Source organism: Engystomops pustulosus, chromosome 2 (assembly GCF_040894005.1).
Source record: "Engystomops pustulosus chromosome 2, aEngPut4.maternal, whole genome shotgun sequence".
In the NCBI taxonomy this organism is placed as follows: domain Eukaryota; kingdom Metazoa; phylum Chordata; class Amphibia; order Anura; family Leptodactylidae; genus Engystomops; species Engystomops pustulosus.
This window is the reverse complement of record NC_092412.1, coordinates 62331829-62354521: the sequence shown is the minus strand read 5'-3', so window position 1 is coordinate 62354521 and position 22693 is coordinate 62331829. Positions and strand designations below refer to the sequence as shown.

The 22693-nt window shown below is 43.3% G+C and overlaps 1 protein-coding gene across 1 annotated transcript in view; it reads left to right on the top strand.

The window, feature by feature from the left end:
* The window catches only part of SHMT2 (serine hydroxymethyltransferase 2), a 46357-nt gene that overhangs the window by 1966 nt on the left and 21698 nt on the right, over positions 1-22693 (top strand). The window contains exons 2-5 of the mRNA XM_072134912.1: positions 8875-9045; positions 9680-9759; positions 13911-14111; positions 15690-15771. Coding sequence (XP_071991013.1) covers positions 8875-9045; positions 9680-9759; positions 13911-14111; positions 15690-15771 — 534 coding nt within the window. The remainder of the gene's footprint in view (positions 1-8874; positions 9046-9679; positions 9760-13910; positions 14112-15689; positions 15772-22693) is intronic.

Sequence of the window (22693 nt, the reverse complement as noted above, 5' to 3'; positions counted from 1 at the left end):
GATTCAGTACCAAATTTGCATCCGGACTCAACCACGGATTGGGTGCAGAAATGGCACAGAGCTGCATTTCTCAATAATATGTTCTCACCCATTATGATCCCAACCTACTTTTGGCTTTAAAATTGCATCTGAAAAGCTGATTGTGTGAACGCACCCTCAGTAATGGTTTACTGACCCATTTATTCCAATGGGTGAATTGGTCCATGTAAACAGTTCCGATTGTCCGATCTGCAAGATAGTGACCATAGACTTCACTCGCTCATAAACTACAGCCATATACCTAAAGGTTTAGGGCACATTCACATGGCCGTCTGCAGGGCCGTCTGCGGCCGCATGTATGTCCCCATAGACGGCAATAGCGGCACTGCGCAGATACGGTGCCACACATGTGTGGCACCGATCCGGGCCGCACACCGCAAAAAGATAGAGCATGCTCTATCTTTTGGCGTGTGGGTGCGGCCGTGCGCCGCTATTCTCTATGGAGTGAGGAGGGGTCACCTCCTCCTCCTCTCCAGCACACGGCGGTATGCCCGCACGGCAGGCGTACTGCGTGTGAATGTACCCTTACACTTTATAATGTAACAAGTAGATAACACGCGGTTAGGAAGTAGTTACATTGTTACAGTCTTACATTTATAAAAAATAATAAATACCAATGAGTGTGCCCACTTCTCTGGTAACCGATCCCTATGTAATTCAAGCAATAAATACCAACAAGAAACATATGAGATCACACGTCATACTCCAAGTACCAAAAATAAATTCAAAATATACACCTTTATTAATTCATATAGACAATCAAAAATTGGACATTAAAAACATACACATTAAAACCACAAAAACAAACAGCATGGTGGTGGTCAGTCTATTAACCATAATAAAAAATACCACGTCATAATAGTATACAACATCAATTCATAAGTATGAAAACAAGGGCTATACCGGGCACAGAAAATGTCAACTCAATATCAAATCAGACACAATGTCAAAGTAGTATACCTGTGCCTCAGACCAGGTTAGCCCCAGACCACCACCACAGCACCCCGACGCGCGTTTCGCCGTCGCTTCCTCAAGGGGGTGTGTGCTGTGGCAAGGCGGGGGGAGGATATATCTACCCTCACACTCATGGCCAGCTGACCGGTATAAACCAATGATGGAGTCGCTTACCTAAGATGAATAAATAAGGCAGGTGTGTATTAGTGGCACATCGCTCCGGTCCACAGGCACGCCACCGGAAGACGGGCCCTAGTTCCGGAGAGCGAGTGACACGCATACATGCGCGTCATCGCTGACCGGAAGTCCGGGTCCGTCGCCGGAATCCGCGCGTGCGCCGGAGAGATGCGCATCGCCCGCCATCTTAGGTGCTGCCATAGAGTGTGGAAACAGGATATATTGAAGATCGCTAAAGGTAAGTATACATGACAGGGCAACAAAACATTAATACAATGTATGCTAAGGGTGATCCTATGATGGCATGAAATATACATAAAGAACCAATGTAATTATAGTATAATGGGATTGTGTATATACATAAATAATAAGAAAAAGGGTCACTACTTGTCTTACATTTATCCCTTGTTACAGTAACATTCTTCTCTCCACAGAAACAAAACTTCCCTCTCCTTCAATTGCTGGAATATTTTCTGCTAAACCTGTTTTTATTTATTTGTAGCCGTCTTTAATTTCCAATGCAACCAATTTAAAATTCATCTACCAATGAACTTAAATTAATAGAGAACTGAGCTCTGATTAGTTGCTATGAGGTAAATGAATCCTCAACAGAAGCCCAGTGCACCCCATTAGAATAATTTGGATGTTTAGGCTGAGTTGGTCCACATTTTGTTACTCATCTGCATTTGCAGAAGAATGTACCGTACAGATCTATGTGAACATGGTCTAATAAAGCAGTGCATGAGTCTATTTAACCGAAAGAAAGGCAAAAATGAAGGGAAAAGTGCAAAAGAAGTAAAACCTGCCAAATCTTGCCTCTGAAAACTTGACATTTTCTTCTGTCTACCTTGGCTGATTTGCAGCTTCTAGGCATCCATTTCTTTTCACGGATCCTCATAAACTATAGTCTGTGAAAAATGTTCTAACTAGGACATGGTCTACTCTTAAAAGGGTCAATCACATGATCCATGAAAGGAAATCTATCAAAAGCATGGTCACTTCCTCATAGATCCAGGCAGTCTGACTGTGCTAATCTTTTTATACTTGTAATCCATGGCCTCCTTCCTTCTAAAATCAACTTTCAATATTATGCTAAAGAGCCTGAAGGGACTGCGAGGTTGTTTCTTGAGCCCCTCCATGATTTGGCTTCACAGGCTGTTTCATTATGCAGTGTGTGAGTCTCCCCCTCTCCCTCTGCACTTCCCTACCCCCTCCATCTGCCTGATTTAGGGTGATGTCACACATGAAGTTTTTAGGCCTTTTTTAGTTAGTGCGGTTTCTGATCGTAAAAAAACGCCATGTGTGACATCACCCTTAGGGTGTAGTCACACATACCACTGTTGCTGCATTTACAAACGTATGCATTTATATGGAAATGTAAACATTTGGTAACCAGAACCTAGTGTCTTGCGTTGTTTTAATGCAAGACACTGGGTTCTGGTTACTGATTGCATATGTGATTGGGCTGATGTCCAGCCCTGTATGCTAGCGCTACATTTGTAAACGCATTGCTAGCGGTACTTGTGACTGCGCCCTAATTCTCTCTGCAGTAGAAAAAGTTTCAGCACACAGTTGCAGGGGGAGATACTCCAGCAGTTTAACAGCCTGTGAAATTCCATCTATTTTCTGTGTTAAATCTGCATCATAGAATTGCTGACGCTGGGGGTTTGGAATCTGCATCTTATGGTTTTGGAATTTTTCAGACAACCTAGTCAGTCCAGGACTTGCGGTGGCTGTAGATCACAGTCCAGGGACTCCAAGCATCATAGTGAAATATGATGGACAGCGTCCCTGCTAAGCAGCAGTGTTAAACTATGATCATGATAACGGAGGAGAAGAAGGGACTCCTTTGGGATGCGTATCTTAGGGATTTTTTTGCGTCTAATTGAGACTTTTGGTCGTACGTTGTACATCTTCCTTCTGGCCACATGTGCCGTTTGCAAATGCGATGCAAACGCTTGTGGTGGGACACCGGACGATCTGTGTTTCCAGTAAAATGCATGTGATCGGCAACAAGCATCCAGTGTTCTTCCATTCTGTGTGTGTGTCCACAAAATACTGGGTGCTGGTTACCAATCGCATGCGTTTCACTGGAAACACAGATTCGAATAGGCCTGGCCCGGGCGTTGTCATTGCGTTTGTAAACGGCACGTGTAGCCCCGCCCCTAAATTAAATGATCTAAAAAAACGCTCCATAAGTAACATGGGGCACATGTGATGATGAGCTTTCCATTTCGTATTTCCTCCACACCCTGCATGTTACACGGCATCCGCAGCGTCTGGTGTTCCATTGGTAAAGGGTTAATAATGATAATAATGATACCTGAGTGGCACGTACAGGCAGAATTGGCATAGTGTTATGTGCTGGAGTAAGTGGTTGGAAATGGGTTTATTATGATCTCTTCAGAGACATGCCACGCTCCGTTGACTTTATAGCCCAATTTTGCTGGCTTTGTACCTTGCAGCTGTGTGTGTATGTCTGCACATCTCTTGCATAAAAGTCATTTTCCAGCAGCCACAGCTGGCCGGCCGCAGTGTAACTGCTCCAAGTGTGTATTTTCTTATTATCTCGAAGCGCTGGACCTTGATTGTTAGTACATGGTCCCTGGGTGGGAGGGGGGAAATAGCGGCGCAGACGCTGCACCCAGTCATTGAGCTGAAGAAGTAAACACCGGGTTCGCTATTATTCTTTGGACTTGAACTCTGTTACAGCTCAAGTGAAAGGATTTGCTGATGTTGAAACGTGCCCTGTTTGTAGAGGCGCTCTGTCAATAAGTAGCCATCGATGGCGGTGTGTGACATACAAGCTCTATGTAATTGGATGGCACTGTGGGAGTTCTGCGTTCCATCATCCATTATTTGGCACTTTGCAATCCATTCCATCGGTCTAAACAATTGGATCTAAAAACTATAGTTTTTTAAAATACATATAAAATGCAATGTAATAGTGGAGATTAAACATCTCAAAGACTAAGGGCTCATTCACACCACTATGAAAAACGGACAGCACCCCCATATGTAAGATAGAGAAAAAACAAGCTGATTGCTAAGGGTCTGGGAGCAACAGCGATCCCGAAAAGGGGGTCCAGTTCTCAGAAATGGGTGGAGCAGCAGGTCGAGTTTATGTCCTGCTGCTCATTCAATAGTATGGGCGTGCAGGAAATTGATGGGCACAGCACTTGGTTTTCTCTGACACTCTCATGTCCCATGGATAGCAGATAACTTAAATAGTTTGTACAACCCTTTTAATGATCTTTTAACTAAAATCTCTGCAGTACTAACATTATTCCCTCAGGATTGGCAGGATTCCCTCATTGGCTGGTACTTGGCTGACTACCAGTAAGTTATTGGTTATCATTCAGCAAGGGCGGAAAGGGATGTCCCAGCAATGTGTGATACAGGCAGCAGTGGTTGGACAGTATCGGGCCGTGGACACTTGGCTCACTCATAGTTGATATAAAGTGCAGACTGGTAAATGACAACTTGCTGGTAGTGAGTGAAGTGTTAGGAGTTGGGAGCGTGTCCCCTGCACTTTCCGACATAATTACACTGAGTGGACGATATCTGTCAGTGGAGGGACAGATCCCCCAACACGGTAACGCCCACTCGGTTAACAACTCAAAAAGTACTTTAAGGAATATCTAAAAAATGGCAATTGTAAAGTCATAAGAATAGATGTCCCGTGATTCTCTGATCATGGGATCTACAAGTATTCATTATGCTGGTAGAGGTTAGAAGGGGTGAGAAGAGTCATATTTGCCAGTAAACTGGTGAGATTTCACATAAAAGAGTGAATTCTAAAATACTAGTAGTGGGATAATACCTGGTGACAGGTCCTCTTTCATACCCTTCTAGTAGTTTAGTAGGGTAGGGTAAAAATTTTTTATAGGTAAACTGATTTCACATAAGAAGGAATTCTAGAAAGGACTCATCATACCCTACCTGAGGGGGGCTAGTAGATTAGTGGGGTACAACCTGGTGACAGGTTACAATAGCAGAGCAGTCATTCTTCCTCCGTACAGTCTTGATGGTGTGAATACTACACCCTCTGTGTTCTGTCATGTTCGGCGTCTGGTTTGTCATATCTTTCTAGCTATACTGACCTTGCTGTATTACTTATTATTTTGTTATGTAACTTTGTAACATTTTTGTTTGGTTTGCTTTTCCACTTCAGGTTAAATATTATGAGCCTTCTTGTTGAACTTTGTTTTTCTCTTATCTCTACTCTTTGCAGCTGCTAATCGCTTGTTATGTAATAGTGGCGCTGCTAATATCACTTCTGTAGTGTTTGATCACTTTATATGGGGAGGAATGTAGTGTAAAGCGAGGAGTCCTGTATAGACCTTATGCAGCTGATGCAATATACGATGCTGGTTTCATCACCAGTCCAGATCCTTTAGGCTGGGGAGGAAGCTGAGGAGATTACAGAGCGAGCACGTGCCTGGCATGTTACATAAAGCTTTTTGTTTCAGGATTCTAGATGACGTCCTGCAGGCACTTGCCAAAAATAACGTTTTGAAAAGTTCTTGTGTCTTGAACTTTTTGTTATTTTCCCCTTACAGTTTTGATCGCCAGAGTTATTTTTGAAAACTCAGGCAACGTTATATGTGCAACTAACAATCCAGGGGTCTCCATGTACCTGAACAGCTTTTCCATATACAAGCACAGGCTGCAGTAATTCTGGGGTTTAGAACAATGATCTGTTTTAATACCTTTAAGGACAGTATGTTATAGAGCAGCAACAGGTGAATAGATAGAATATTAAGTCCAATCTGCTCATTTGCTCTGCTTTATGGCTTGATGCCTGCCAATAGGACAGGGGTTATTGTCCTTCTGCTATACTGTATATCATGCTGCATGTAGATTTCCAGTGTCCTATCTGAAGGTAGCATGTTATAGACCAGCATGAGCTGACTGATAAATATGTCGTGGGAAAGAGGTTTAATAGAGTGTATTAAATATGTCATGCATGGGAGATGGGAGATTACTTTGTACCAAGGTATCCTCTTTACATAGGATAGGGAATAACAATTTGATCTGTGACGGTCTAACTGCTGGGACCCAAACTCCCAAAACTGATAACCAGAATAGACACCCAAGCAAACCGATTCTGATTATTTGATAAATGGCAGGTCCATCATGTGTTCTGCCACTCTATTAATTTGGATTGGAAGGTCAGAAATTGCTAAGCACAGCGCTTGACTATCTCTAGCACTCTCATTCACTGTGTATGTAAGTGATGGAGATAGCTGAGCACCACAATCTCCCATGCTTCAGCATTATTGAATGAAGCAGATGAATACATGCTCAACCTGCCGTCCCATCAGTTAGCGAGACCCTCATAATCCTGTGGATTGGGGATAATATGCAAACTTGGTTCAACCCCTGTAGAGTAGAGTAGAGTATAGTGGTAATTGGGCAAGGAGATGATGGAGCAGTAAGTGATGTTTTAATATTTTACTGGACCCTTGTAGAGCCAAAGTAATTTTCTTTTTAAGTTGTTCTCATCTGCATGTCACTAGTTTATTATTTTGAAACTTAAAAAAACTACACAATAAATCATTCTTTAGTTAAAAAATGTATCTTGGTTACCTGGTCTGTATTTCGGTAGGCATTGTTTACTTCCTCCTTGCATTATGTGTAAGGAATCTATACTGATGATAATCCCACCATCTCGAGACTTGGTACCAAAGAGCACAAATAATGCATTTATACAGAGTACAGTTTTCCCACGAAAGAAAATTCTCACATCTCAATCCCCTAGTGATGTTAACACAATAAAGATCATTTTAACCCCTTACTTTACAATTATACTCAGTATTATTGCTCTTTCAGCTGCTATCACTTCCTAGGCTGGTCAGCTCAAAATCCCAGGGGGGCAGGGCCTCTCTAAGCAGACACATTCTGATCCATCTAGTTCTGTGGGGTGACAATGTGGTTAGATTATCAGGGTACAAGGTGTATATGCACTTCCATCTGGTTTCTGACATTGTACTAACACACTGACACATAGAAAGGGAGATGAGACAGATCAGAGATGCATGAGATGCCTATTACACAGAGGTAGGACAGACAGAGGCTGACAGACTTTTACACTGTCAGCTCTGCTACATCTCCATTCTCGCGGATATGTGCTTGCCTCCCCCTTCCCTCGGATCACTTATCTCCTTGTAGTTAGTAGCTTTTCTATCCCCACGATGTGCTGGCAGGAAGTGAATGAGTGTTTGTGTCAGTGTGAGCTCCGGGCAGGGGGCATGGCTACAGGCTCAGAGCAGAAAGACCCAGAAATTCAGCAAGCACAGCTATCACACATAAATCCAAGATGGCCCCCGACCCTAAAGTCAGATGTTACAGGGTCGTCTCTAGGAGGAACTGAAATTGTGTACCGCAGGACTGATAGAGACAGGTTGGACTTGTATCTGTGAAATTAGAGTGAATTAGAGATTGTGTGTTATTTTGCTATCCTAAGTACATATAAGAAACTTGTTGTCATGGCGAGGACGCCGCCGCCTCGTCACGTGACGTGGGGTGCAACTGTACGGTTAATTTAGCCTACTTACGCTCACCTTTCACTCAGGACACAAATTGAGCATAAATCACACCTCATACAGATCCAGCACCAGACCCGCTGCCACCACTTATTGCATTTATACTGGGACCAATAAGTATCCCACTCTACATCAACACTTGCTTCTCAAGCAGTCACCTTGTCACACCACTAGACATGCACACTTGGCACACCGCTAACCACACTTTACAAGGCTATGAGTTCGCAGAGCATACAGGGACCAAAATTAAAGTGAAAATCTTTAATTACAAAAAAGTTGATCAGTGCATAAAAAAGATATTAAAAACAAAAGAATTACAAAATTAAATGACACAACACGGCAAAACAGTTATAAAATAAAAAGGGAGAAAAATAACAGAAACTTACAACTTAAAGTAAATCCTGAATCCCTGGAGGTGGGAGAAATATGGAACTCATCAGCTTGTCAAGCAGCCCCCAAAATGTGAACACCATTTCCTGTATTTCGTATTGTTTTATAAGATCTCTGCTTAGTTCTGGTTTCAGAACCTCCCCATTCATTAATTAGTCCAGAGGGTCATTCAGGATTGGGCAAAGTGTTAATGAGTCCAGGAATATTTAAACAGTCTTTTGTTTCAAAATCCTGATGCAGAAGAGGGGGGCTAGGGAGACCAAATGTCCTTTGGGGTCTGAACAAACCAGTCTTCAGTTCAGAGGTTATCAGGGTGTTAAAGCTCCAGGATGTCATAAAAGCTGCTTGGACGCTGCAGTAGATGCCATGTATTTAAACAAAGTTTGTAATTACCCTATAGTTAAACCAATCTTATATATTCACAATTAATATCTCCTTCATGGGAATATCCCTTTAATGATGCTAAGGAGGATCTGGAGAAATTGGGATCCAGTTAAATCGGTTCAAAAACTAATTTGGTAACTATATTTTGATGCTTTGTCTTTTTGGCTTCTACAATTTGTCCAACCTTGAACAATACCATTAAAATTATGATGACATCAGCTATTTCCCCGGGGGAAAATTGTTATTTGTTGTTAAAGTTTACTTATTATTTTTATTCTAATTGAAATCCCTCTTTTTCCTAAATTGTTGATATAGAAAAGTATAATTCTCCTAAAATGACAGTAAATAGTTAACAGATTAATCATTATACTATCTCTTCTAGCCTTTAAGAAGATGTTGCCATATTCGAGCCCAGCATACAAAACCAGCATCTCAAATTGGGAACCAGTGGAATGGACAGGAAAGCTTGGCCGAGAACGACCCTGAAATGTGGGACCTTGTTCAGAAGGAGAAGGACAGGCAGTGCCGTGGCCTGGAGATGATTGCCTCTGAGGTAAGCCTCCTATGGTTTTTGTGTCCCAGGTTCTTGTTGTGTACCTTTTGAGTTCTAGAAATTTTACACTTTTTGGGCTTTCATAAGAACTGAACAACAGGGGAGTGCTTATAGTAGATTAAAAGAAATGGCTTTCCTCTAAACCCAACAATATAAACTCAAGTTGTTTAGCTGGGGGGCTGCTGCTGGAGCCAGTTGCCTTTTAACCAAAGGTGGGCTTTTCAGAGGACATGGGGGTGGCGGATCTCCAGGGCACACATTTTAAAGGAAACCTACCACTTGAAGTGGTAGGTGTAAGATGGACATGCCGAGCACCTTCTCAGGGTGAGCTGGTGCCAGAGCTTATTTTTGTTAGTGTTTTAAACCACCGTATCGCGGTTTAAAACACTTTTTACACTTTATGGCCGAAGCTGCTTCGGCGCGCACATGAGCTGGGCTGGTGCTCAGCATTCCCATCTTACACCATCTTACACCTGCCACTTCAAGTGGTAGTTTTCCTTTAAAATTCACATTATTTCTTATGAGCTAATTGCGATGCCCTCTACAGCATTATAAAAGAGGAAAGTTAATTATACATTAATTGTTGTACATTAACCCCATGACACCGATACTTAGGTTTTTATCTTTTGAATAGAATTTCTGCAGTCGAGCCGCTTTGGAAGCTCTTGGATCTTGTCTCAACAACAAATACTCGGAGGGCTACCCTGGGAAGAGGTAAGCCATGAGTTCCAACAATAGTTTTCTCTTTATGTATTTTTTTCTTTATGTTATATATATATGATGTACTGATAGATTATGTTTAGAAAGATTTACAACTTTTTAGTTGCAAAGTTATAATATTTTTTTGGAAGTGCAGAGTGGTAAATAAGCATCTTTTGGGTCACAAGGGATTGTGTAGGCTGAATACAAACGTTTCTGCACTTCTGCTGTGACAAATATAATGTCTGTACATGTCCCTGTGTCATTAATATTTAGGATCTATTTCTTGTGTGGCACCTTTATATAGTTGTCTATTGGTTGGTGTACTATGAGTAAATGTTTTGCACATCTTGGCCATGCTCTTATATGTGATCAATGCCTCTTATCAAGGAGTAAAAATTATTTATATACGGTAGAAAGTGTCAACATTGGGCTTTGATTTTACTCATACCCAGTGCTATTTTTTTGTTATTTGTAACCGCAAAAATAACTCTGGCTGCTGCGCTATTTCAGCAGCTATAAAAGATGCAAAGGGTAAATAGAAGTGCTTCAGTACAGAAGGAAATAGACTAGCGGGTGTTGATAGTGGTAGTGTCAGCTGTTTACTATGAAACTATATCATTTCTATAACGTTTCATTATACAATAACAGATTTTACTATAATATGTATCCAATCTGCAAAATCAAACTGGTCAGAGCGGACATTAAAGGGGTTGTCCATGTTTTAAAAATTACTGAGGGCAGTGCTGGAGCGGGCAATTTAAACATAATAAACATGTACTCACCTCGTCCGGCGCTGCTGATGTCCTGCGCCACGGCCGGTCTTCTCTGTTCGCCGGTTTCATTACAAAGGGCGCACAGGGAGCTTCCGGGCGGCCGGAAGCTCCCATCCGACACCATCTCCCAGCGCTTACAACGCTGAGAGATGGGGACGGATGGGAGGACCCGGCCACATCGTGGACAGGAAGCTCCCTGTGCGAAGGGAAGCTCCCTGTGCGAAGGGAAGCTCCCTGGGCGAAGGGACCGCGGCGCGGGACATCAGCGGCTCCCGGGGAGGTAAGTGGATGTTTATTATTTTTAATTAGCCCTCCCCAGCCTGGCCCTCACTAGTTTTTAAAACCCGGATAACCCCTTTAAAGGGGTTGGACACTCTTGAATAAGTTGCACATGTACTTTTACAACTTTAATAATAATCCCTGAATGTTCATCAAGTGATTCAGCATACCTGCTGCTTATTTTAGTGCTATCTGCAAACTCTCTGTGGATCTTTGATTACCTGTGTGAGGTCTCATGATTAGAAGTGATGATGCACTGTTAGAGAAAAAGGCACAGTGGGAGACGCCATGAGGATGGCCTGGAGCAGTGAGAAACAGGAAGTAGTGTATACACTCACCGGCCACTTTATTAGGTACACCTGTCCAACTGCTCGTTAACACTTAATTTCTAATCAGCCAATCACATGGCGGCAACTCAGTGCATTTAGGCATGTAGACATGGTCAAGACAATCTCCTGCAGTTCAAACCGAGCATCAGTATGGGGAAGAAAGGTGATTTGAGTGCCTTTGAACGTGGCATGGTTGTTGGTGCCAGAAGGGCTGGTCTGAGTATTTCAGAAACTGCTGATCTACTGGGATTTTCACGCACAACCATCTCTAGGGTTTACAGAGAATGGTCCAAAAAAGAAAAAACATCCAGTGAGCGACAGTTCTGTGGGCGGAAATGCCTTGTTGATGCCAGAGGTCAGAGGAGAATGGGCAGACTGGTTCGAGCTGATAGGCAACAGTGACTCAAATCGCCACCCGTTACAACCAAGGTAGGCAGAGGAGCATCTCTGAATGCACAGTACGTCGAACTTTGAGGCAGATGGGCTACAGCAGCAGAAGACCACCCCGGGTGCCACTCCTTTCAGATAAGAACAGGAAACTGAGGCTACAATTTTCACAAGCTCATCGAAATTGGACAGTAGAAGATTGGAAAAACGTTGCCTGGTCTGATGAGTCTCGATTTCTGCTGCAACATTCGGATGGTATTGTCAGAATTTGGCGTCAACAACATGAAAGCATGGATCCATCCTGCCTTGTATCAACGGTTCAGGCTGGTGGTGGTGGTGTCATGGTGTGGGGAATATTTTCTTGGCACTCTTTGGGCCCCTTGGTACCAATTGAGCATCATTGCAACGCCACAGCCTACCTGAGTATTGTTGCTGACCATGTCCATCCCTTTATGACCACAATGTACCCAACATCTGATGGCTACTTTCAGCAGGTTAATGCGCCATGTCATAAAGCTGGAATCATCTCAGACTGGTTTCTTGAACATGACAATGAGTTCACTGTACTCAAATGGCCTCCACAGTCACCAGATCTCAATCCAATAGAGCATCTTTGGGATGTGGTGGAACGGGAGATTCGCATCATGGATGTGCAGCCGACAAATCTGCAGCAACTGTGTGATGCCATCATGTCTATATGGACCAAAATCTCTGAGGAATGCTTCCAGCACCTTGTTGAATCTATGCCACGAAGAATTGAGGCAGTTCTGAAGGCAAAAGGGGGTCCATCCCGTTACTAGCATGGTGTACCTAATAAAGTGGCCGGTGAGTGTATATGCAGAGGGCAGCATGGTCACAATAGGGAAAGGCTAAAGCTCTCAAAGGAGGCAGAGGTACAGGGACATAAACTGTACATGCAGAGACTTGTCTAATGGGACAGAGTTATTGAAAAGTGGCCAACCCCCTTTAATAATCTCACTTGTTGAGTTGTTTGTGTACATTTTGTAAGCAGATCCCTTACAATGTCACCAGGAGCTGCCAACAGCATAATTTGTGAGGATGCCAGCAGATTGTGCCAGATGTTCATTTTCAGCTGATCCATTCTTCTCTTGGCATGACTGGCGCTGGACATGCACTGAAGTTTTTCACACCTCGTTTTATTATGTGCACGGTAAAGAGTGATATCAGGTGTGAGAATGTAGGTCAAGCCACCAAGGTAATTGGCCTACATTTATTAAAACTGGTGATCTTTAGCCAGTGTCTAGTCAAATTTTAGCCAAGTTAAAGCTAGTCTTACACTAAAAGCAAGTATTCCCGATCAAAAGAGATGTAGAAATATATTTTCAATGTTCATTGAATTCTTGGGGCCTTTTCACGCTTGGGACTTGCATTTGACGGACATTTATTTATTTTTTGCCTCTATGCAAGTGAAACTCTCAGCACTTTTGCTAGTGGCACGTTTGAAAAGTGACCGCTACAAGTTTATGGGTACACATAAAAAAAATCATCATTGCACTCTAACACAATGTGGGCGCAATTCATTTTTCACTGATCCATTGCTATAGAAAAACATAGACTGCATTCATCAGGTGTTTTTGAAAAACGTATTAAAAACTGATTAAAATAGCACATGAAACGCTGACACACTGAAAAAAAGTTTTAACATTTGAAGGAAAAACACTGGTTACCCCAAAATCCTTTTTTCCCCCTTTTTTTTTGCTGACTTTATTGCCATTTGGGTTTTCCAAACCTGAAGAAAATGGGATAGGCTGAGTATACGATCCTTGAAAATTATGTATATATTCTGAGAGAGAAAATGGAAATGTGCGAAGAAAACCTACCTATCAAAATCAGGCATGATATACCAGGGACACTTACTAGTAGATCCAGGCACCGTGACTGTGATTACTCTACTTATGTTTGCTATCCATAGTCTCCTTCCTTCTAAAATCAAATGTAAAGTTATATTCTACTCATTGCCCCCTTTGCAATCATTAGCATGTCTCGCCACCCGCTGCTCTCTCCCTCCTCCCTCTGTCTGTGTAATCTAGCAGCAGTAGGGAGTGCAGGGGAAGGGGGAAACTGCTCTTCCCATTGTAACAGCCGGTGAAACTAGAGCACGGAGGGGCTCTCTAAACACCCAATAATTAACATAATTATACAGGTTGATTTTAGAAAGAAGAATATTATCACAGTACCTGGATCTATGAGTAAGTGTCCCTGGTCTATCATGATGGATTTTCATGGTAGATTTAATCAGTGTTTTCTTATGTCCACGGCATAAAGTGCTAAACTAAGGCTTTAAATTCCTTTAATGTGGAAATATTAAGTCTTATTGCGTTCACCACTGACAGTACTGTGAATATTCATTGCTTGTGATTCTTTCTATCTTCAGATACTATGGAGGGGCTGAGGTGGTGGATCAGATAGAGCTACTGTGTCAGCGACGAGCATTGGATGCCTTTAGATTGGACCCAGAAAAGTGGGGTGTGAATGTACAGCCTTATTCTGGGTCTCCTGCAAATTTTGCAGCATACACTGCTCTACTGCAACCACATGACCGTCTAATGGGACTGGATCTTCCAGATGGAGGGCAGTAAGTATCCTGTACTACATTGTCAATAGTACATTTTCTATTCAATGATCAAACCAGCGATTTAAGAAAAACTATTTTGTCATTGTTCCTGCATCAGAGATTCCACTTCTGGGTGCACATTTTTTTTTTTAAATATTAGCATTGCATTGGTGGTCAGAAGCCTAAAGCTTAAAGGGGTTGGCCAATTAAATAAAACTTTAACAGGGTAGTATCATCCATGTAATCATCCAGTAACATCCATGCTATACTTACCCAGGTGTAATTTGCCAGGTGCCCCAGGTCACGTGACCCTTGGGCAGCAGGGCATTGGCTAACTTTGGCATTCTTGACCGCTGCTATTTTCTAGAGGCGTCTATTAGATCCTATTCATGTCTTGGGTCTCATCAGTTAGATGCCCATTAATGCCCTTTTCCATTTTTCCTCTCCACCTACCAAAGAACTTTTTATTTTTCTATTTACAGAGCTGTAGGGCTTCTTTACTGCAGGATAAAATGTACTTTGTGACGCAATCTAATATACCATGCAATGTACTAATTTTTTTTTTTCAAATTTACAAAAACACAATTGTACCATTTTTATACAGACTTCATGACTGTGCATGGCCCCTGGAGCTCACAGAGATGAAGGTGCACTTGTAATTGGCATATTTAAAAAAATATATTTTTTGCACCTAAAGTAGCCCAGAATTGTACTTCTCAATATTACTGCCAGCTTTACAGTACCTTGGGAAATCTACCACTGGATCTACTTAAAGAGAACCTGTCATGAGAAATTTGCCTTTCGTGACCCAGTGTGGTGACATCATCCAGAAAATTTCCTTTGAAGTGAGATGTAAATTGGTTGCATAAAGTCAAGGAGGCGGAAATTTTAACACTGAAGTCAAGCTCTCTCTTCCGCAGAAAGCCGCCTTCACTGCAGTTGATGGTCCTGCATACAGAGACCTCACTAATCAGATCTCCTGATGTCCAATGCATGTTCTCAATCAGGAGAAGGCGTTCAGAGATCCCCCTCTTGACTGCAGTGACTTTATACAACCAATTAACATCTCACTTCAAAGCTGATTTTCTGGATGATGCTACCACACAAGGTAATGGAAGAAACTAAAACTAAAAGGTGTTAGGTTATTTGACAATATTCTGGTAGTGGTTTATTCGGTCAGTTGCCGATGATGGGTTCCCTTTGAGCAAGTAGATTCCACATAGTAGATTTCTTTTAAAGGGAACCTGTCACTACACTAACCCCTGGAGCCAACACACACTACATCTTCTGTAATGTGCATGTCCCCTGGAGGTCTTTTTAGCATATTTCTAGGTTTCAGAATAAAAGAAAAATCATCTTTTATTCTTTTGTACGATGTCGGGCAACTCCAGTGCCCCAGTGTGGCAACAGGTTACCTTTAAAAGTTTTAGGTTTTAAAAGATGAAAGATTTATGGACACGTGTGACTTTTATTCTTATGCCTTTTTAATAGCATTATAGATGTCACATGTTTTTCTGCTGTTTTGACTATCCCAATGTCTTCAGACTGCTTTGCTTTTCCACGGTTTTATTTTAACCACATTCGTCTTATTTTTCCAAGCTTGACCCATGGGTACATGTCTGATGTGAAACGCATATCTGCTACCTCCATTTACTTTGAATCTATGCCTTACAAGTTAAATGTAAGTACCAAGGATTGAAAGCCACTTCAGTTCTACTCTGGGTACTGCAAGGATAACATCAGGAACATGAATAGCCACAACTTCCCTGCATCTAGTCGAGTCAATGAATGAATAGAATATATTGACAGCTTTTTTCAGGTTGTTGGAGTTCCTGCAATCTCTCTTCATTTTTGACATGTTAAAAGTAGCTACAGATTCCCTGATGGTAGATTACTTACCTCCCTTTCCCATGTCCCGTGTGTAGCAAGCTTCATTTCCTATAACTTTGTATGGCCGCATTTATGAGAAAAATTTATCATTTATACATTCACATTTTTTTATATATATATTTTTGTTTATATATGCAAAAATGTACAATTTAAAATGTTTTTTTTTATTTTGTTTATATATGCAAATTAGCTCCAGAGCAGAGCACCACCGGGCTCCGCGGTAGCATAATCTATTCACGCCCCAGGCGACTAGCACCTCCCTGAGAGCGCTCTGAGAGATGGTGATGTGAGAGCAGCCTTACAGTCAGAAATCTTGGAAATAGAAAGCTGTATATAAAAATCTAAATTTTTCTTTAATGAAAAAAATATCTCTGGTTCTGTAAAGCATCCAGATATCATCCTAGGTGTCAGGGCTCAGGAGATATAACCATTTGAAGTTGACCGCTGTCTAGACATTTGTATGGAAAAGTGTCAACCGGTTAATAGTAGTAAAGTGTCAATGGCAAGAAACATATTCCTTTTGCTTTTGATAGGTCAAATATAGTAACCTTCTTGATATTGTGATACCTTTTAATGGCTTACTGAAATATAAGCTGTTACAAGCTTTTGGGACATCTTGGGTCCCTTCATCAGACATGGTATAACAGGATTACTGAAGTCGCACAGATTTTACAAACATTGAATAGAAAAGTGATGCAAAAAATATAAACAAAAAGACAATAGTAATAACAAAGTTGAGACAACAGGTCCTTAATTAGATGACTTGGGCAGTGCGATGGTTTATTGCCTCTAAGTTGATGACTCTGGAGTCTCTGGTGACCCATTATCTCAGGATAACATTTGTTAGATGTAGGGGGTGATGAATCCCTTTGATAAATTGAGTCCTGTGTGGAGGGTGTATTCCCAAATTCGCCTTCATATCCATGGTATTATGGCCAGGATTGCAGAAGTTTTTGACCACAGGTAGATGTTTCTGCTCATCTTTTATTGTGTTGTGATGACTTCATCCGGGCTCTAAGTTTTTCTCCTGTCTCTCCAACATAAAGGCCCACAGGATATTTTGTGCACACAATCAGGTAGCCCATATTAGAAGTGGAATATGAGAAGTTCCTCGGGATGTTATATTTCTGCTGTGTGTTAGAGATCTGTATCTTGTCTGTGGTCAGAATCAGAGAGGAGGTTCTGCAGCTCCGGACATTATGGGGGAAAGTCCCTTTTTGTAAGTTAGTTGGTAGGGAGTTCCTGATCACAATATTCCTCAGAAACAAGGTCTGCCCCCAGTAGTATACAGCCAGCCCAGCTTGCCCCCAGTAGTATACAGCCAGCCCAGCTTGCCACCAGTAGTATACAGCCAGCCCAGCTTGCCCCCAGTAGTATACAGCCAGCCCAGCTTGCCCCCAGTAGTATACAGCCAGCCCAGCTTGCCCCCAGTAGTATACAGCCAGCCCAGCTTGCCCCCAGTAGTATACAGCCAGCCCAGCTTGCCCCCAGTAGTATACAGCCAGCCCAGCTTGCCCCCAGTAGTATACAGCCAGCCCAGCTTGCCCCCAGTAGTATACAGCCAGCCCAGCTTGCCCCCAGTAGTATACAGCCAGCCCAGCTTGCCCCCAGCAGTATACAGCCAGCCCAGCTTGCCCCCAGCAGTATACAGCCAGCCCAGCTTGCCCCCAGCAGTATACAGCCAGCCCAGCTTGCCCCCAGCAGTATACAGCCAGCCCAGCTTGCCCCCAGCAGTATACAGCCAGCCCAGCTTGCCCCCAGCAGTATACAGCCAGCCCAGCTTGCCCCCAGCAGTATACAGCCAGCCCAGCTTGCCCCCAGCAGTATACAGCCAGCCCAGCTTGCCCCCAGCAGTATACAGCCAGCCCAGCTTGCCCCCAGCAGTATACAGCCAGCCCAGCTTGCCCCCAGCAGTATACAGCCAGCCCAGCTTGCCCCCAGCAGTATACAGCCAGCCCAGCTTGCCCCCAGCAGTATAGCGCCAGCCCAGCTTGCGCCCAGCAGTATAGCGCCAGCCCAGCTTGCCCCCAGCAGTATAGCGCCAGCCCAGCTTGCCCCCAGCCGTATACAGCCAGCCCAGCTTGCCCCCAGCCGTATACAGCCAGCCCAGCTTGCCCCCAGCCGTATACAGCCAGCCCAGCTTGCCCCCAGCCGTATACAGCCAGCCCAGCTTGCCCCCAGCCGTATACAGCCAGCCCAGCTTGCCCCCAGCCGTATACCGCCAGCCCAGCTTGCCCCCAGCCGTATACCGCCAGCCCAGCTTGCCCCCAGCCGTATACCGCCAGCCCAGCTTGCCCCCAGCCGTATACCGCCAGCCCAGCTTGCCCCCAGCCGTATACCGCCAGCCCAGCTTGCTCCCAGCAGTATACCGCCAGCCCAGCCTGCCCCCAGCAGTATACCGCCAGCCCAGCCTGCCCCCAGCAGTATACCGCCAGCCCAGCCTGCCCCCAGCAGTATACCGCCAGCCCAGCCTGCCCCCAGCAGTATACCGCCAGCCCAGCCTGCCCCCAGCAGTATACCGCCAGCCCAGCCTGCCCCCAGCAGTATACCGCCAGCCCAGCCTGCCCCCAGCAGTATACCGCCAGCCCAGCCTGCCCCCAGCAGTATACCGCCAGCCCAGCCTGCCCCCAGCAGTATACCGCCAGCCCAGCCTGCCCCCAGCAGTATACCGCCAGCCCAGCATTAAAAAAAATAAAACAACAAACTTATATACTCACCCTCCGGTGGCCCCGATGTGCAGCGCTGCTCCCCTGATGTCAGCGTGGCTCGTCTACTGGCTTCCGTGCCGGTCTTCTTTCTTCTCTAACATCGTGCTGGGTGCTGACATTGCTCTCTCCCGGTCGGCAGCCGCATAGTATGACGCTGCTGACGTCATACTAGGCACTGCCCGGGAGAAAAACATGGCGGCGCCCAGCATGATGTTGGAGAAGAAAGAAGGCACGGAAGCCAGTAGACTAGCCGCGCTGCACATCGGGGCCACCGGAGGGTGAGTATATAAGTTTATTATTTTTTAAGTATTTTTATATATATATGTGTATTGACTCATGTATAAGCCGAGGGGACGTTTTTCAGCACATTTTTTGTGCTGAAAAACTCGGCTTATACACGAGTATATATACGGTAACCTGCACCAGAAGAAAACGGTCTTTAGTTTGCATTCCTCCTCCCCCGCATAGCCACTTTACTTCTAAAATAGAGGTTCACTAAGGCAACTTAAGGACTATTATGAAAAATAAAGGAATAGAATCTCGTGGCGATGGATCATTTGTCGTCATTGTAATAAGTGTAAAGAAATACTCGTCTTTTCTGCAATCTCCTATCGTAAACAGGATTCTTCTATTGGCGCTTATAATGTAGCGTTTGTTTTCCCGCTGCTTTTGCTTCCCGGGGCTATTTTAAGTCTTTTATTACAGAACACACATACAAGGTATTTAGAAAGTTTCTTTTGAAACTGAAGATGACAACTGGGGAAAAAAAACTTGTTTTATCCAGATTATAAATTATGTTGAAACTATTTCAATGGCCTTGAAAAGTTTATGTAATTCAGTTCTGACACCGGCAGGTAAGAACAGGTTCTAGCACCCCAGCTGTTCTTTATGAATAAAGCTAAAAAATAGAAAGATAGAAAACTGATATATGAAAGGTGTCATTGAAGGGGGAGGAAATGCTAATAGAGGGATTTTTGTTACACTTTTGTGACATTTTGTAACAAATTTTGTGCACCAGTATTCTTCATCATGGAGAACACATGCCCTGATGTCCGGGGGACAGGGTTTCTGTTCGTTAAAGGCTATGGATAACTCTGTAAATTAACTCTTCAAAAATATATCCTATGAAAAAAAAGTTTTCAGTCTTGGGCTTTGTGCACCCCTCAGTTAACTGCTGCGTCTGGATATTTGGTAGGCCCTCTGCACACAAATTTGTCAGTCTGTGGAAAAGGACCCTGCGTTGGACAGATCCCATGGACACGGACCAAGTGGAGTGGATGGGAGTCCTTGTGTCATAGCAATATCTGATGCAAGAAGTCCCTGTCTCTTGGCCAAACAGCTGACCCGGATCATAACTGTATCGGTGCTGCTGCCTGCTAACGGGGAGTCCTTTCATCATATTTCACTGTGATGCAAGGACTCCTGCCCACTGTTTTCGATCCATGAGATCTGACCTGCACACAGGTTTGAGTTTCCACAGACAATGGAAGTTTGTGTGCAACTGAAGGTGAAACGTCATACAAAAACCATCATGTTAAAATAAACAACATTTTTTTTTTATCTGTCTTGGCAAAAAAGATGAAAATCTATTATTGTGTATCAATTGATATCCATCTGTATATAAGTTTTTTATCTGCGAAGCTGCTTGCACACACAGAATAATATCTGCACATTACATTACAGAGAGGGAGCCTTTTCCAGACTCTTGTTGTCTGTCTTCTCTTTATTTGATGAATTCTTTTTATATTGCAGACAATAAAATATGAGGATGGGTACAATAGTCATTCTGTGGGTTTGGACTTCTTCCATTTGAAAGTGTATTGTAGCTTTTTGTTCTCACATTTTTATATTTTGTCAGTGGAGGAATTGATTAGTGACCCAGTATACTGCACCATCTGCAGATCCCGCACAACTGGCTGTGGCAGATTTAGTTTATGGGGAATATTATCTGTATTTAACCACCTCCTCTAAGTATTGTAATCTACTAGTAGCATGTGGTAGAGAAATGCACTGTGATTTCTAACACACATTTTATTATTTTTGTCCATTGTGGTGTTTCTCAGAAATTCCTAGTTTAATCTGTATGCTAATGAGGCAGGTGATGCACCTGGGATGTGCTCTCCTTCCTGGGTGCACCTACTGCCTTATTATAAGCGGATTAAAAGCTATGTTGTAATTCACAGTGCATTTCGCTGCAACATGCTGCCAACCGTTTATAATACATGTTGCTTTTTTCCATCATTGAATTCTAAAGTCTTCCCACAAATGAAACTCATCCCTCATCACAGAGTAACTTCTTAATATTTTTAGCTCTGAAACTCCCCACCTTGATGACATGTGGCGTATCTTCATGTCACATATGTTAAGGATGCATGGAGCGGGCTCATGGACACTGTGCACCTATCACCCACGGGTGACACGCCTATCATTGGTGTTATCCCTCCAACATCCCCCACCGGGGCCTAGCCTTTTTCTTGGGGCCTGGAGACAGCCGGGGCCCGCAGTACCTGAGTGGCTGGCGGTTGCGGCCTATGCACGCTAGTGTCACGGTGCTTGGTATGGGAAACCGGTGGGTTGCCCTACAGCCTGGCAGGTCTCATCATGGCGGCGCCCAGCATGATGTTGGAGAAGAAAGAAGGCACGGAAGCCAGTAGACTAGCCGCGCTGCACATCGGGGCCACCGGAGGGTGAGTATATAAGTTTATTATTTTTTAAGTATTTTTATATATATATGTGTATTGACTCATGTATAAGCCGAGGGGACGTTTTTCAGCACATTTTTTGTGCTGAAAAACTCGGCTTATACACGAGTATATATACGGTAACCTGCACCAGAAGAAAACGGTCTTTAGTTTGCATTCCTCCTCCCCCGCATAGCCACTTTACTTCTAAAATAGAGGTTCACTAAGGCAACTTAAGGACTATTATGAAAAATAAAGGAATAGAATCTCGTGGCGATGGATCATTTGTCGTCATTGTAATAAGTGTAAAGAAATACTCGTCTTTTCTGCAATCTCCTATCGTAAACAGGATTCTTCTATTGGCGCTTATAATGTAGCGTTTGTTTTCCCGCTGCTTTTGCTTCCCGGGGCTATTTTAAGTCTTTTATTACAGAACACACATACAAGGTATTTAGAAAGTTTCTTTTGAAACTGAAGATGACAACTGGGGAAAAAAAACTTGTTTTATCCAGATTATAAATTATGTTGAAACTATTTCAATGGCCTTGAAAAGTTTATGTAATTCAGTTCTGACACCGGCAGGTAAGAACAGGTTCTAGCACCCCAGCTGTTCTTTATGAATAAAGCTAAAAAATAGAAAGATAGAAAACTGATATATGAAAGGTGTCATTGAAGGGGGAGGAAATGCTAATAGAGGGATTTTTGTTACACTTTTGTGACATTTTGTAACAAATTTTGTGCACCAGTATTCTTCATCATGGAGAACACATGCCCTGATGTCCGGGGGACAGGGTTTCTGTTCGTTAAAGGCTATGGATAACTCTGTAAATTAACTCTTCAAAAATATATCCTATGAAAAAAAAGTTTTCAGTCTTGGGCTTTGTGCACCCCTCAGTTAACTGCTGCGTCTGGATATTTGGTAGGCCCTCTGCACACAAATTTGTCAGTCTGTGGAAAAGGACCCTGCGTTGGACAGATCCCATGGACACGGACCAAGTGGAGTGGATGGGAGTCCTTGTGTCATAGCAATATCTGATGCAAGAAGTCCCTGTCTCTTGGCCAAACAGCTGACCCGGATCATAACTGTATCGGTGCTGCTGCCTGCTAACGGGGAGTCCTTTCATCATATTTCACTGTGATGCAAGGACTCCTGCCCACTGTTTTCGATCCATGAGATCTGACCTGCACACAGGTTTGAGTTTCCACAGACAATGGAAGTTTGTGTGCAACTGAAGGTGAAACGTCATACAAAAACCATCATGTTAAAATAAACAACATTTTTTTTTTATCTGTCTTGGCAAAAAAGATGAAAATCTATTATTGT